General features: G+C 41.1%; 1 protein-coding gene across 10 annotated transcripts in view; it reads right to left on the bottom strand.

Annotated features, from left to right (window-relative positions):
* The window catches only part of ARHGEF28 (Rho guanine nucleotide exchange factor 28), a 314,675-nt gene that overhangs the window by 212,431 nt on the left and 85,764 nt on the right, over positions 1–16,480 (bottom strand). The window contains exon 1 of one of the 10 annotated variants that reach the window (XM_047729919.1): positions 11,675–11,865. The exons of 8 other annotated variants lie outside the window; for them this stretch is intronic. Coding sequence is in view for 1 of the 2 variants with exons in the window: in XM_047729916.1 (XP_047585872.1) it covers positions 1,543–1,620 (78 nt within the window). In the remaining variant the exon portion in view is untranslated. Of the gene's footprint in view, positions 1–1,542; positions 1,623–11,674; positions 11,866–16,480 lie in introns of those variants that run through there. One more of the 10 variants, XM_047729916.1, reaches the window with a different exon arrangement.

Genomic DNA, 16,480 nt, shown 5'->3' with positions numbered 1-16,480 from the left:
GGAGTATCTTTCAGTAATAAGCCTTACATCCTCAACATCAGCTTTAGAATTACTCACAATTAGAATTCACGTGTTTCCCCTAATATTAAGAAATATTTACTATTTTAATCTGAATTAACTTAGCTGAAACAGATATTTTCTCTGAAGCCATCAAACAGTCCTTCAAATCATGTTCATAATGAAGCCATGATGTGACTTTGGGGGAGCTGAAAAACATGCACTCTGGAGGAGTTTCAAGAATATAACCAAGAACCTGCAACTGCTGGGGTTGGTCAGTTGGGAGAGCAATGGTGTTTCCATAACAAAGCAAACTGAAACAAATGCAGGCCCATGAGCACCATCACAGAGAAGGGTGGTCTTTGGGGCCAGAGAGAAATGGCCAGCAACCCTGGGTGAACAGGACACCATGGCTGTGTAGTCCAACAGATTACACCAGCAGTAAAGTATTACTGTCCCCCTACTTGGTTCAACCAAAATAAACACAAGCAAAACCCAGCCCACAACAGGTTGGATAACCATGTAGACTCCTACCAAGAACAATACGCTCAGCGCTCAAAATACTGTACAGTGACATAGCCAATATACTCAGAATTGTCACAGAACTCTGAAAACTTGCCACCAAAGCAGACACCAACAATTCTCAGCTGAGAGCTACAACTGTTTGGGTGAGGACATTAAGGGATCAAAGGTGCCCAGTTTGTCATTAAGAACAAAAACAGAAGTCAGTCCTACTCCTGATAGTGTTTAACTTTTTTTTTTAATTTCTTTTCAGTGTTCGAAGATTCATTGTTTATGTACCACACCCAGTGCTCTATGCAATACGTGCCCTCCACAATACCCACCACCAGGCTCAACCAACCTCCCACCCCTCTCCCCTCCAAAACCCTCAGTTAGTTCCTCAGAGTCCACAGTCTAATGGCAAGGAATGAAAAGATTAGTCTTCATTCCAAAATAAGCCTGTAATTTATATCAGAAGAGATTTGTAATCAATGAAGCTGGGAGCACCTCAGCTTTGCTTGCCCCTTTACTGGGCTCTGGTAGCTGAGACCATCCAGACACATTGAGAGGCAACTATGATTAGCACCTGTCACCACTCAGTTACAGGACAGGGGTTGATTTCTTTATAATGACAGCAGATTCCTATGCAAGACAAATGACACCTAGACAACTTTACTTGAAGACTCAAGGCATTACTCCTAGGAGATAGGCATTAGGAGTTCTGTTAATAGCTCCCCCATGCCAAGTGAATAGCATATTGAGATAGTTGTGCTTGGTCCTGAAGGTAAATGGAATCTGCTACTTAACACCTAGTACTTTACATGTGTGGCGACCTCTACATAAAAATTTCTTTTTGCCACAAATAAAGGCTTTAAAATAATGGAAGTCAACTTTGAAGTATTGTAGACAGTTGCCTTTTTGGTTTTGCTAGGTTTCTCTTTTGTCTGAATGACATCTAAACCTCTTCCTTTTTTTTTTTTTTTTTTTTTTTTTTTTTTAGCGGATCATCCATTATTTGGGTCTTTATGGCAGGCGAGACCCTACCTCATGATACAAAAATGGACATTTCTTGTGCTGGTCTTTGGCAGTCCTATGTCCTAGGGTCAGCTCAGCGTGTCCCATTTCAGATTCTTTTTTTTTTTTTAAGATTTTATTTATTTATTTGACAGAGAGAGATCACAAGTAGACAAAGAGGCAGACGGAGAGGGAGAGAAGGAAGCAGGCTCCCTGCTGAGCAAAGAGTCCGATGCGGAACTCGATCCCAGGACCCTGAGATCATGACCTGAGCTGAAGGCAGCGGCTCAACCCACTGAGCCACCCAGGCAACCCCCATTTCAGATTCTAATCTGGGGGGAAACATGAAGACCAGAGGTCAGAGAGATTGTTCATGCCATGAACAGAAGTGAGTGCAAAGGGAATCAGCCACACAGTCCAGCAGCACCACCACCAAAACCCAAACCCAAATTCCACTGGTGACGAGACAAGACTTTGTGCTTCTGAGCTCTTTTGAGTTTGGGTTTCCAGCCATCTTCTAATTACTTTCCATTTTGCCTAAATCAGGGTACTGTAGCCTGATCTACACAATGGAAGAAGTATATTCACAGGAGTGGTAAGAAATGAATTAACCTTATGAACAAGCATTTACTTTGTATAAGGAGGGAGTTGTTAGCAAATATAATCAGAGAACTCACTCTTTTGTCTCACCTAACATTTTTGTGTCTGTTTTTATTTTCTCAATACTAACATGTTAGGAAGAAAATGTTCATTTAAAATCTCTTACTTCATAAAACCAATCTATGATGCTAGTCCAAACAGCATTTATCTTTGTGGTAGGTAACAACTGGGAAGGGGCACAAAAGTGTGCTACACAGTGTTCTCTACCTTGATTTGGGTGATGATGATGATAGAAACAGGTTTTTTAAAAATTTGCCCTGTGTACTCTTAAGATTTGTCCATGTATGGGGCACCTGGGTGGCTCAGTCAGTTAAGCATCTGCCTTCGGCTCAGTCATGATCCCGGGGTCCTGGGATAGAGCGCCAGGTTGGGCTCCCTGCTCAGGGGAGAGTCTGCTTCTCTCTCTGCCCCTCTCACCACTTGTGCATATACTCTCTCTCTCTCTCTCTGTGTCAAATAAATAAAATCTTAAAAAAAAAAAAAAGATTTGTGCATGAAATTCCATGTGAGTTTATCTAAATGACACAGGTACATAAACACAAAGATAAACGTGTGGCCCAAAAGTTGTGCTAATGAAAATGTCATCATACTGATTAAAGCAAACAAAGAATGTTCTCAAAATATGCTTTTGTACATACTATCTGCTTTGACCTTGGACTTCCCTGGGCATTTTATTCTGACAATGAAAGAATTACCACTGGACACATTTCAATGCCCAGTGATTTTCCTCAGTGCCTTCCAGAAAAGGACACATCTAGCTCTGGTGTCTTTTCTCTCTACGCCTTCAACATGTGAATCAAAAATCTCTGCTGGGTTCCCAGGGTAAAGCTGAAGTCCTACATTCCTACCTCACTATACCACAATTCCCAAACTCAGAGGCTGACTTTGTCCTTCTTCAAGCCCTGCCTCCATTTTCTTTCTGGTTCCAGAGATGATGATGATAATTAACTATGTGCTAGCCAATGATGCAGGCACTTTATAAGGCCAAGTATCTACTCCCCTCACTGTATTCATGAGGACCAAGACACAGGGAGATTAAATTACTTCCTTGATGTTAAAATGCTAATGCAGTATGACCGGGTCAACCTGTATCTCCCATTTCATGCCACTTACTAATCTAAACTCCAGGTTATTCTCAACTTTGTTCTTTCAGTTTCCCTGGTGAGGAAATAATGACAAATTTCTCCTTAAGGACATGCATTTGCCATTTAAAATTTTGCACATGTGCACCCACACTTATTCAAGGCAGGACAAGTATTGCCAAAAAGAGGAAGGAATACATCAACCTGGAACGTACATATATTACTGCTCTGTATTCCTTCAAGATACGAACCAAAAATATTTTATTTACCATGAAAATGTCTGTGGCCACTTCCAAGTTACAAAAGTCCATCTTACAAATCTAAGAAGTATTCACAATGACCAAACCGTTGGGTGACTGTCCCCTTCCTACAAAATACCATCATGGCTCCCTCTCTCCAGACTTCTGAGAGGTGGTGATGTTCAAAAACATGTCAATATCACCTCTCAAATTGTTCTACTAGATGCTTCTATCTGTTCCAGAATCCAATCAATGGGCCTAGAAAGACACTAATGACTCCATTTCCTCTTCCTGTGTCCTTGCCCAACCACTCCCTGCCCCCAAATTAACCTTCACCTGTTCCAAGAGGCAAAGGTAAGTAGTATCAGCAAGAAACTACAGCATCTACAATTTGACACTTAGTCCTGTGTCAACACAATGTGAGTGAAAGCAAAGAATTTTACAAAGCAATTATAAAGACAGAAAAATAAAAAGACCAAGAGAGGTCCTGGGAGAATGGCTGGCTGCATTTGAGAATATGTTGGAAATGATCTCCTAGAATTTGCCTGTGTAATAGGTTCTACCAGTCTGAACCCTGGGAAATGGGTTTTCCATAAAGACTTAAAAACAGCCTTTGTGGGGCGCCTGGGTGACTCAGTCATTAAGCGTCTGCCTTCAGCTCAGGTCATGATCCCCAGGTCCTGGGATCAAGCCCTGCATTGGGCTCCCTGCTCAGTGGGAAGCCTGTTTCTCCCTTTCCCACTCCCCCTGCTTGTGTTTCCTCTTTCTCTGTGTCTCTGTCAAATAAGTAAAATAAAATCTTTCAAAAAAAAAAAAAAAGATTAAAAATTTTAAAAAGAGGTGCGCCTGGGTGGCTCAGTGGGTTAAAGCCTCTGCCTTCGGCTCAGGTCATGATCCCAGGGTCCTGGGATCAAGCCCCGCATCGGGCTCTCTGCTCTGCAGGGAGCCTGCTTCCTCCTCTCTCTCTCTCTCTCTCTTTCTCTCTGCCTCTCTGCCTGCTTGTGATCTCTGTCTGTCAAGTAAATAAATAAAATCTTTAAAAAAAAATTATTTTGGGGGGCACCTGGGTGGCTCAGTGGGTTAAAGCCTCTGCTTTCAGCTCAGGTCATGATCCCAGGGTCCTGGGATCGAGCCCCGCATTGGGCTCTCTGCTCAGCAGGGAACCTGCTTCCTCTTCTCTCTCTGCCTGCCTCTGCTTACTTGTGATCTGTCAAATAAATAAATAAAATCTTTAAAAAAAATTATTTTTTAAAGATAAAAACAGCCTTTGTGGGGACATTAAGAAGCTTTTCCACAATAACTGTGCCTTATCATATATGGCATTTGCATAAAAATTTGTGTTTCATATAGTAATTTTGTTTTCTTAGGACTATGGCATGTCCCCCATTTGTAAGTACAAGTGGAATGAGGCATTTGGGGAAAGCACAAAAAATAGTGACTAAAGGAACCCCTCTCAACAAATGCTCACTATGTTTATATTTCAGTAATTATACTTCATAAATCAATGAAGTAGTAAACTCCAAATTCAGAACAAAGTTTATATTATCCTACAACCAATTTCCTTTCATTTCCCCTCCAAGAAAGAATGAAAGAAGGGCATTTCATGAACTAGGTTAAGAGCCTGGAATGCAAGTAGTGGGAATATGCTTGAGTTCTGCTAGTCTAATGAGGACTTTTCTATTGTTCTGTGTATAATAGAAACATGCTGATAATTTCAAGGGAAAAGTTCACTGAACTTTGTGCCTGTTCCAAATACTTTTTTTCCCCATTTCTCTCCACTGGTTAACATGCATGCAAAATTATATGCAAATTGAGCCCAGGCTTGCTGGAACCACTGGCACAGCCTCAGCAGCAAGCTAGAAACTGTCACTGGCTATGGAGTACACTGTAGGTATCAAGTCACATATAAGGGGTGGGGAAGAAAGCATCCATTTCACCAGGAATCAGAGAAAGGTGAATAAAGATCAAGAGATCTTCACTTCCACTTCAGTCAAAAAGACTACTTGTAGTTTCATTGTATTTTTTTTATCATTTTATTACCTCATTTATATCAACAAAAAGAATTCCTAGTCTATGTATATGGAATCTTTCTTTGGGTGAAAAAGAAATTCCATTATTGCTGAATCCTGACAAAGGCATTACAAGAAAAAGCTACAGACCAGTGTTCCTCATGAACATAGGGAAAAAACCCACAAATATTAGAAAACTAAGTTCAGCAACACATTAAAAGGATAACATACACAACCAAGTGGGGTTTATCTCAGGAATTCAAGACCGGCTCAACATTCACATATCAATGTAATTCACCATATTAACAGACTACAGAAGAAAAATACTTTTGTGCATCTACTGAGATAAGGCTTAACCAAGTTCAGCATCCACTGATAATAAAAACTAGTCAGTGATAAAGAAAAAGCTATGCTGGATAGAACACTAACGTCTAGCTGGTAAATTCAGTCTCACAGAAGTACAGATTAGCAATTACAAATGCACTAAGAACAAGCAAATAAATATGTGTTGTTAAAAAGACCCAAGTTTCTCACTGCGAAAGACAAGAGTTGTACTTCAAAGGTGAATACTAGAGCAAATTCTGTGATACTAGACTGGAGTCAAAGAAGCTCATATTTCTTTCTTTCTTTTTTTTTTTTTTTTTTGTCTCTCCAGGAATTGCCTTTATTATTATTTAAAAATTTTTATAAGAACATATAAATGCATGAAGAGACAGTCTATCTGGAAATATCAAGAAAAGGACCAATGCTGTCAGTTTTTCTCATTGTCATCTAGCATTTTTGCACAGATAAAATTCTTTTTTTTCTCTATTATTATTTTTTTAATCTTTTTTTTTTTTTAAAGATTTTATCCACCTATTTGACAGACAGAGATCACAAGCAGGCAGAGAGGCAGGCAGAGAGAGAGGGGGAAGCAGGCTCCCTGCCGAGCAGAGAGCCCGATGCGGGGCTCAATCCCAGGACCCTGAGATCATGACCTGAGCCGAAGGCAGCGGCTTAACCCACTGAGCCACCCAGGCGCTCCTAATCATTTTTTTTAAAAGATTTTATTTATTTATTTGACAGAGAGAGATCACAAGTAGACGGAGAGGAAGGCAGAGAGAGAGAGAGGGAAGCAGGCCTCCCGCCGAGCAGAGAGCCCGATGTGGGACTCGATCCCAGGACCCTGAGACCATGACCTGAGCCGAAGGCAGCGGCCTAACCCACTGAGCCACCCAGGCGCCCCTTTTTAATCATTTTTTAAATTTTTTTTCAGCATGACAGTATTCATTGTTTTTGTACCACACCCAGTGCTCCCTGCAATCCGTGCCCTCTCTAATATTCACCACCTGGTTCCCCCAACCTCCCACCCACCCACCTCTTCAAACCCTTCAGATTGTTTTTCAGAGTCCATAGTCTCTCATGGTTCACCTCCCCTTCCAATTTCCCCCAACTCCTTTCTCCTAACTCCCCATGTCCTCCATGCTATTTGTTATGCTCCACAAATAAGTGAAACCATATGATGATTGGCTCTCTCTGCTTGACTTATTTCATTCAGCATAATCTCTTCCAGTCCCATCCATGTTGCTACAAAAGTTGGGTATTCATTCTTTCTGATGGAGGCATAATACTCCATAGTGTATATGGACCACATCTTCCTTATCCATTCGTCCATTGAAGGGCATCTTGGTTCTTTCTACAGTTTGGCAACCGTGGCCATTGCTGCTATAAAAATTGGGGTACAGATGGCCCTTCTTTTCACTACATCTGTATCTTTGGGGTAAATACCCAGTAGTGCAATTGCAGGGTCATAGGGAAGCTCTATTTTTAATTTCTTGAGGAATCTCCACACTGTTCTACAAAGAGGCTGCACCAACTTGCATTCCCACCAACAGTGTAAGAGGGTTCCCCTTTCTCCACATCCCCTCCAACACATGTTGTTTCCTGTCTTGCTAATTTTGGCCATTCTAACTGGTGATATCTAAGGTGATATCTCAATGTGGTTTTAATTTGAATCTCCCTGATGGCTAGTGATGATGAACATTTTTTCATGTGTCTGATAGCCATTTGTATGTCTTCATTGGAGAAGTGTCTGTTCATATCTTCTGCCCATTTTTGGATATGATTATCTGTTTTGTGTGTGTTGAGTTTGAGGAGTTCTTTATAGATCCTGGATATCAACCTTTTGTCTGTACTGTCATTTGCAAATATCTTCTCCCATTCCGTGGGTTGCCTCTTTGTTTTCTTGACTGTTTCCCTTGCTGTGCAGAAGCTTTTGATTTTGATGAAGTCCCAAAAGTTTATTTTGGCTTTTGTTTCCTTTGCCTTTGGAGACATATCTTGAAAGAAGTTGCTGTGGCTGATATCGAAGAGGTTACTGCCTATGTTCTCCTCTAGGATTCTGATGGATTCCTGTCTCACGTTGAGGTCTTTTATCCATTTTGAGTTTATCTTTGTGTGCGGTGTAAAAGAATGGTCAAGTTTCATTCTTCTACATATAGCTGCCCAGTTTTCCCAGCACCATTTATTGAAAAACAAAAATAAAACTGGCAGCATCACGTTACCTGATTTCAAGCTTTACTACAAAGCTGTGATCACCAAGACAGCATGGTACTGGCATAAAAACAGACACATAGACCAGTGGAACAGAGTAGAGAGCCCAGATATGGACCCTCAACTCTATGGTCAGTTAATCTTCGACAAAACAGGAAAAAATATACAGTGGAAAGAAGCTCATATTTCTTTTCATAAATACAGAAGGGGAACATAAAAGCACAGGTAAGTTTGTATAATGGATTAGTGTATACACATACATTTCCAAGCTCTACCCACTCTGAGAGCCCAGAAGCAGTGACACTCCATTGGAAAGGACACACCCAGAGCCCAGATCTTGGTTTCCATACCCCATCCTCCAGTGAAAAGGAAACAAGGATCCTTGGGGAAATGGCTGAGTCAGGGAAGATACAAGAGCAACTTGGAGCATCTTGTGATACCAAAGAAGCCATTTCCAACAACAAAAGCAGATGGAAGCATTTCAAAGAGACAGTGGAGCTCATCTGAACGAGCTCTCAATGTCTAAAGCTGAAACAACTTGAGCAAATAAGTAAGAGTATGTGGTTGTAACACAAAGAATAAAATAAATATCCAGGAGTCCATATGACATAGACTTCCTTACATAGGAATTCCGATCAATATAGAAGGAACAAAAGAAAAAGAAAGTCGCTATTCAAACACCACAGTAATAATTTCTACAGGAAGATCCATGAATGAATGCTATAATTAGTGGGCAAGTTAAGGACCAACAGGATATTGAATAATCTCAGGACCATTCTTTAGGGCCTGCAATCTGAGCAGTTGTGCAGTCTTCCATGCTCAGAAGGGTCTACCAGCTGGTTTCTTCTCTGCTGCTGCCATCTTGAAATTTTTTAATAATTTTGAACATGGAGCTCCACATTGTCATTGTTTTGGCCTTACAAATTATGTCATTGGTTTTGTAATGATCTGAAGTCTCTTCCATTGTATATGTATTAATTAACATACTGATTTTAACATATACTCATAAATTCTGAACTTAATTCACCTTTCCTTTGCTTGTGGCTGATCTGAGTGACTCACTTCTAACAAACAGTATAGAAAGAGAGAGAAAAAAACAATAACTTTACTGTGGAGAATCCTAGAAGACACTGCCCTAACCAAGTGATCTAAATATACATCACCTGTAATTAGACATATTGTCTATGACTTAATATAGTAAAAACATGTGATTTTCATAGATAAGTCAGCTTTTATTAATGATGCAAGAGTTTAATGGTACATGAGTACAGTCATTGCAGCATTATTTACAAAAATTTGCAACAATCTAAGATATAGAAACTATATAAGTGTCTGTCAGATGAATGGATAAAGAAGATAATGGTAAATATACAATGGAACGTTACTCAGCAATAAGAAAGGAAATCCTGCCATTTGCAACAAGGTGGATGGACCTGGAGGGCACTAGGCTGAGTGAAATAAGTCAAAGACAGAGACAAACACTGTCTGATCTCACTTATATGTGAAATCTAAAAAAGCCAAACTCGTAGAAACAAAGGGTAGAGTGGTGGTTACCCTGGGCTGGGGCATGGGGAAAACGGAGAGTTTGGGTTAAGGGCACAAACTTTCATTATAAGATGTGTAAGTTAGAAGGACCTAATGAACAAAACAGTGATTACAGTTAGCAACCTTTGCATATAATACAGTATTAAGACCATATTTTAAATGTTTTAACCACCATAAAGAACCGGTAATTTTGTGAGGTGATGGAGGTACCACAGCTGTAACCCCTCTCACAATATATAAGTGTATCAAATCAGCACATTGTACACATTTAGCTTACAGTGTTACATGTCAATTAAAACCGTTTACTCAGGGGCGCCTGGGTGGCTCAGTGGGTTAAGCCGCTGCCTTCGACTCAGGTCATGATCTCAGAGTCCTGGGATCGAGCCCCGCATCGGGCTCTCTGCTCAGCAGGGAGCCTGCTTCCTCCTCTCTCTCTGCCTGCCTCTCTGCCTGCTTGTGATCTCTCTGTCAAATAAATAAATAAAATCTTTAAAAAAAAAAAAAAACGTTTACTCAGGGGCGCCTGGGTGGCTCAGTGGGTTAAGCCGCTGCCTTCGGCTCAGGTCATGATCTCAGTATCCTGGGATAGAATCCCGCATCAGGCTCCCTCTCTCTCTCTCTGCCTGCCTCTCCGTCTACTTGTGATCTCTCTCTCTGTCAAATAAATAAGTAAAATCTTTAAAAAAACAAAACAAAACATTTACTCGGAGTTTATGTGTATAATGACTTAATATATATTAAATATTTATTAAGATCTCAATTTGTTGAGATTATACCTCAATAAAGCTGGAAAATAAATAATACTAGACGTCCATGATGCTTAGAATTAAGTTTTAGAACAAACGGAAAGATGAAGAACAAAACCAAATAGGCCCCAGAGCTGGGGAAAGCAAAGGACATAGAATCAGAGCGTTCTAATGGCACCACTCATTCCATGACCTGGACAAGACCCACTCCCTGCTGGGAGTGTAAGCACACCCTCAACAAGGTGGTGGGACCAGATATTTGTTAGAACTTCAGAACTAGGGGTGCCTGGGTGGCTCAGTGGGTCGGGCCTCTGCCTTCAGCTCAGGTCATGATCTTAGGGTCCTGGGATCAAGCCCGAATCAAGCTCCCTGCTCAGTGGGGAGCCTGCTTCTCCCTCTATCTCTGCCTGCTGCTCTGCCTACTTGTGATCTCTCTCTCTCTCTCTTTCTGTCAAATAAATAAATAAATAAAATCTTAAAAAAAAAAAAAAAGAACTTCAGAACTAGGCAGGATGTCAATGTGGATCTATAAAAGCAATCCTCACACCTATCGTATTATTCACAAGCAAAGCCTGAGCCAGCATTATTGTTCTATAAGATAAAAAAACACAACAACAAAAACATTTTAACCGATAACCATCCCAGACAATGAAAGTTGCAATAGAAATTCCTAGGCTATTCACAACCCATCTGGCAGAATTATCATGTCTAGTGGATTAGGACAGCAGTTGGGTCTTCATAATTATCTCAATTGTCTTCCAGTCCTGCCATTTCAGTGTTTTAGTTTACTCCCAGCCAGTAGGGGATTACTCATCAACTTCTAATATTCCAGAAACACACACACCTTTTCATACTAGAAAATATAAAAATTCATGCCTTTGATACAATGTTGGTTGTGTTTCTATTTTGTTCAGAGAATGACAGGTAAATTTCTTTGGTTCATGGAGAGTCTTTCATGGGAGACATAATGAAAAGTTATATAAGTTTTTCTTTTTAAGCTTTTTTCAAAGTAAGCGAGCCTTCCCCAGCATACTGCTCAGGGATGACTACATACATACGGCTCTATTCCAGAACACCTATGTTAGTAATTTACATCTACCTATCTGGGCACTTCCCAATTTCTGTTCAGGTTCAGTACTATAAGATACTTTGTATGCCTGTCCTTTGGAACTCCCAAGCCAGCCCACTCTGTCAAGCCTCTTCCTATCGCTGGATTGAAATAGGAATGCCATTTCCTACACCAAGGCAGAAGTAATGTCCCCACCAACACTGGGTGGCCAAAGCATAGCCACTCTATTACCTACTATTACTTCCTTACACCCTTTACATATGTACACTATCACCCTTACCTCAAGAATAAATCACCTGTGGACATTCCAACTTCTCAGCTTGCTTCTCTGCTCTGATCCTAGGTAACTATAGGATGAGACCAAAATGGGCCAAGACTGAAAGGAACGCTTATTCTCAAGTACAACTCTAGCAGAGGGTCTGTGGGGAGTACAGCATGTGATGCTATACCAATGGGCAACAAGGTAAGCAGCACACATTCCAGAAGAGGACTGAGGTCCACAGAGGTGTCAGACCCAGGAAGAACAGAAGGCAGCAGGTTTCAGGTGACCAGGTCAGGATCCAAATTCCAGTATTCCTATCTCTGCAGAGACCAAGCATGATAGGGTCAGGGTTACCAATCTAAAAACACCTCTATTTACTTAACAGTCCTTTGAGTTAAAGGTCAAAGTCACATGCTACTCATACATATCCTCAGAGCATCATATTTTGTTGACCTTAAGAAGCAGGAGCAGAGGGCGCCTGGGTGGCTCAGTGGGTTGAGCCGCTGCCTTCGGCTCAGGTCATGATCTCGGGGTCCTGGGATCGAGTCCCGCGTCGGGCTCTCTGCTCAGCAGGAAGCCTGTTTCCCTCTCTCTCTCTGCCTGCCTCTCCGTCTACTTGTGATCTCTCTCTGTCAAATAAATAAATAAAATCTTTAAAAAAAAAAAAAAAAAAGAAGCAGGAGCAGAAAAGGAGAGAAAAGAAAGGGAGAGGAGGGAAAAGGCTATTTACCCACCAAATTGTTGGCTCCCACAGCCCCCTATCCACCTTGTCTTCCTATAAGTAGCCATATCTTATATGGGACCTTCATGCAAATGTCTCCCTTACCTAGGGAAATAAGTCACATGCTCCCATGTTTTTCCCCCCTCCAACCTGCGTATTTGACCCAGAATTTCCTTATGTAAGTCAAGATTTGTAAATTTAAAACAGCCATTTTTCTCTGCATAAGTTTGATTCCTATAATCAGTGTTTACTAAGTATCTCATCCATGCCATGATCAGTACTCAGTGATGAAAAGCAGATGCAAAGTCTCAGTTCCCATAGCTGGCTCTCACAGTTCATGTTCCAGTAAGTAATCACTAATTGGGACCCATCAATTTTAATAGAATCTGTAAAATATTTTATTTTTCCCCATGGTACATTTAATCTTGGCAAAGGAGTCAAAATCACATTTAATATTGTTTTGTTTCTTGATGTTTAACAGTCTTCATTTGAATAATCTACGTCAGAGGCGCATGACAGCAAACAGGATTTCATCTGCTGCTTTTATGGGCTATTTCTGTCTCTCTGTCCAAGGAGCCCTTCTGAAGGAGTGTAGCCTAAGGGTAGCCAACATTCTGACCCCTCCATGCCTAACTCCATTCAGAACTTTGATGGCTGCTGGACCTACCGCCTTAGCACACTGGGATACAGTTGATTCTACCCAAGTGGACTACCATAAAACAGCAGCAGCCACAGAAACACCACCTCACTCCAGTGCTCCTAAAACCTGGGTCTAAGCAGGCTATGGGCAGGCGGTCATTGGTGGGTACTCATAGGTCTACTAATAAGCCACTTCACTCACCACCAGCATCATTCCCATCATCGGAGGTCAACATCTGCGATGACAAAACAGTCCAGCAAAATGTATCCTTCAGATACCTAGAGTGGTCCAGGAAATCACAAGTCCTGGAAACTCTAATGCGAAATTGTATATCCCCTGGCCCACAGCAGGCATGCTAAAACTAAGTCTCCTTCCCCACCCCCAGAAACCAACACAAAATCAAATGGCCAACTCATCTTTCAGAGGTGTGCAACTCAGAATTTGGAGAGACAGGTTAACCTAGCTAGGACACTGGCCATTAAGTGTCTTAATTATATAAAAACTGGGAAGGACGCTGTTCACAGTATGTATGATTCATCAATAAATAATCACTGAGTACTAACTCTCCAAGTGCCACATGCTGCCTGATGCTCACCTCAAATATCAGAGTTAACCAAAAGCTTCAAGTAGACAAGATTAGGTAGCAAGTGTTAAGTTAGTACTCATCAAAAGAGAAGGTAAGAGCATTAGCTGAGTAAAGCAGTGATCCAAAGGGGCACATGCACCTGAATGTTTAAAGCAGCAATGTCCACAATAGCCAAACTATGGGAAGAGCCTAGATGTCCATCAACAGATGAATGGATAAAGAAGATGTGGTATATACATGCAATGGAATACTATGCAACCATCAAAAACCTGAAGTCTTGCCATCTGCAACGACATGGATGGAACTAGAGGGTATGGGGCTAAGTGAAATAAGTCAATCAGAGAAAGACAATTATCATATGATCTCACTGATACAATGAATTTGAGAAATAAGACAGAGGATCATAGGAGAAGGGTGAGAAAAAGTGAAACAAGATGAAACCAGAGAGGGAGAGAGACCACAAGAGACTCTTAATCTTGGGGAACAAACTGGAGGGTTGCTGGAGGGGAAGGGGGTGGGAAGGAGGGGTAGCTGGGTGATGGACACTGGGGATGTGCTATGGTGAGTGCTGTGAATTGTGTAAGACTGATGAATCACAGACCTGTACCCCTGAAACAAATAATACATTATATGTAACTAACTAAGTAAATAAATGAATAAGTAAATAAATAAAAGAAGTTTGTTGTTAGGGCCAGAATAGAGGAGGGAAATGGTATAACTCAAAGTAGGAGAGGACACAATTTATCTTTAAAGGCTTTTTTTTTTTTTTAATAGCCTGACTCAATGGTTGCTTGCCTTGGTTGTTTCTGTCTCCATGTGTCAATGGCTTTCAATGCATAAGATATCCCCTATCTCTGTATTAAATGTTTTGTGAAGACAAAACAATTCATAGAATTACATGCCACCTAAGAGGAGCTGAGTCCTAAGTATAAGCATCAAAGTTGTGAAATTCCAAGTACTTCAGTGCCCATAATGTTAAATCCTTCAATACACACATGAAAGTATATTCCACCCACGTTTCCCAAATTGTGTATGTGAACCTCCAGTCTCCTTCGTCCTGCTCTACTGAATATTAATCAGCAGCAGTGCGAAAACCTCCCAACACAATATACCAGGATGATGTCCCAGTGAACCAATGTTCTGACACACTGCTGGAGGGAACAGGCTATTCTAGAAACTCTTCTGTCAGATGCCATGACTGTGTTTGGTGGTCACTGAACCTGCTGGCTAATCATAAATCCCAACCCAAGATATTTACCAGCTCCATGATGAGGTGAAATGTGACCTTGCTGGAGACACAGCAAAGAGTCTTCACCTGGGACACATCGTAACAGCACACTTAACTTAAGCAAGTGAGAGAGAAAGAAAAAAATGCCAAGAAAAACACATCAAAATGCCTCATGTAATCTACCTCCTGTCTAATTCAAACCAAAAACACGGGGGAAAAATAATGATCATATGGTCAAGATAAAAGGCTACGCCCTAAATAAAGAGAAAGAGAATGATTGAGGTAAAAAATGAAAAAGTAAAAAATCACTACCACCATTGTAATTAAGTAAACTTGACTAGGCAAATACAATTATAAAAGAAGTTAAGATTGATGTGAAGAATATCCTTCAAGAGAATCCTCCTACCTTTCAGACATCTGAGACTTGTTCTGCCATAAATTGTTGCTTGAAAAATAACCTAGAATGTGTTTTCTGACCATTCAGAAGCTCTTAAAGGTGCTTTCGTAATCCTCTGTAGGTGCTGGCACGAAGAATTTGAAATTTGTTATGCCAGGATTATGTTTCAAGTTTCTCCCCATTGTTGCTCATTTTTACATTCAGTTTATTTTAAAAGCCTTTTATTTAAAGAAAACATCCTCGACTGGTTCATGGCCTGGCTTACTAACTCTGGTTGGCTAAGTTTACATTTAGAAAGGCTTTTCCATAAAGGCAACCTCTGAAGACAAGGACTAAAGCAGTTCCCTTAGGTACTACCAGGAGATTCACTGACCAACCCTAGGCCAACAGCTGGACCCCTCCCCAAAGCCTTTAACACCTTGAGGCCAACATAGTTACACACATTTGCCTTCTGGGAGAAGCAGAGATGGCCCAACAACTCATCTTAGTCAAGGCCAGAAGTGACCTAAATGTCACCCTCCTATTACCCTGGGCTCAGTTCACTCCAACTGCCATCACTACATAGCAATAACTGGGTGTCTTACAAGCAACAGATGTTTCTGCCTTATAGTTCTGGAGCCAAGATCACGGCACCAATACATTCGTTGTCTTGTGAAAGCTATCTGTTCACCATAACTTCACACGGTGGAAAGAGGAAGAACTCTCTGGGGTCCCTTTTAAAAGGACTCTAATCTCGGGGCGCCTGGGTGGCTCAGTGGGTTAAGCCGCTGCCTTCAGCTCAGGTCATGATCTCAGGGTCCTGGGATCGAGCCCCGCATCGGGCTCTCTGCTCAGCAGGGAGCCTGCTTCCTCCTCTCTCTCTCTGCCTGCCTCTCTGCCTGCTTGTGATCTCTCTCTGTCAAATAAATAAATAAAATCTTTAAAAAAAAAAAAAAAGGACTCTAATCTCATTCATGGAGGCTCCACCCTCATGACCTAAGCTCCTCCTACAGGCCCCACCCCTTAATGCCATCACACTGGTCATGAGGAATGCAACATATAGATCTGGAGGGGACACAAGCATTCAGACCATAGCACCTCCTCATATTCCTTCCCACATAAACTCACACAGTAAATCACTTCTTATATTTAAATTCTCTTTTAAACCAAGTTGACTGTGGAAAGTATATATGCAATTTCCCTATTTATCTACCTATACTGAAAGAGGACTTCAACTACATTCACTCTGTCTCAAACTTTCTAGTGGATTAAT

This window comes from Lutra lutra, chromosome 5 (genome assembly GCF_902655055.1).
Source record: "Lutra lutra chromosome 5, mLutLut1.2, whole genome shotgun sequence".
NCBI lineage: Eukaryota > Metazoa > Chordata > Mammalia > Carnivora > Mustelidae > Lutra > Lutra lutra.
Note: the sequence above shows the minus strand (reverse complement) of the source record. Positions and strands in the feature narration are given on the sequence as shown.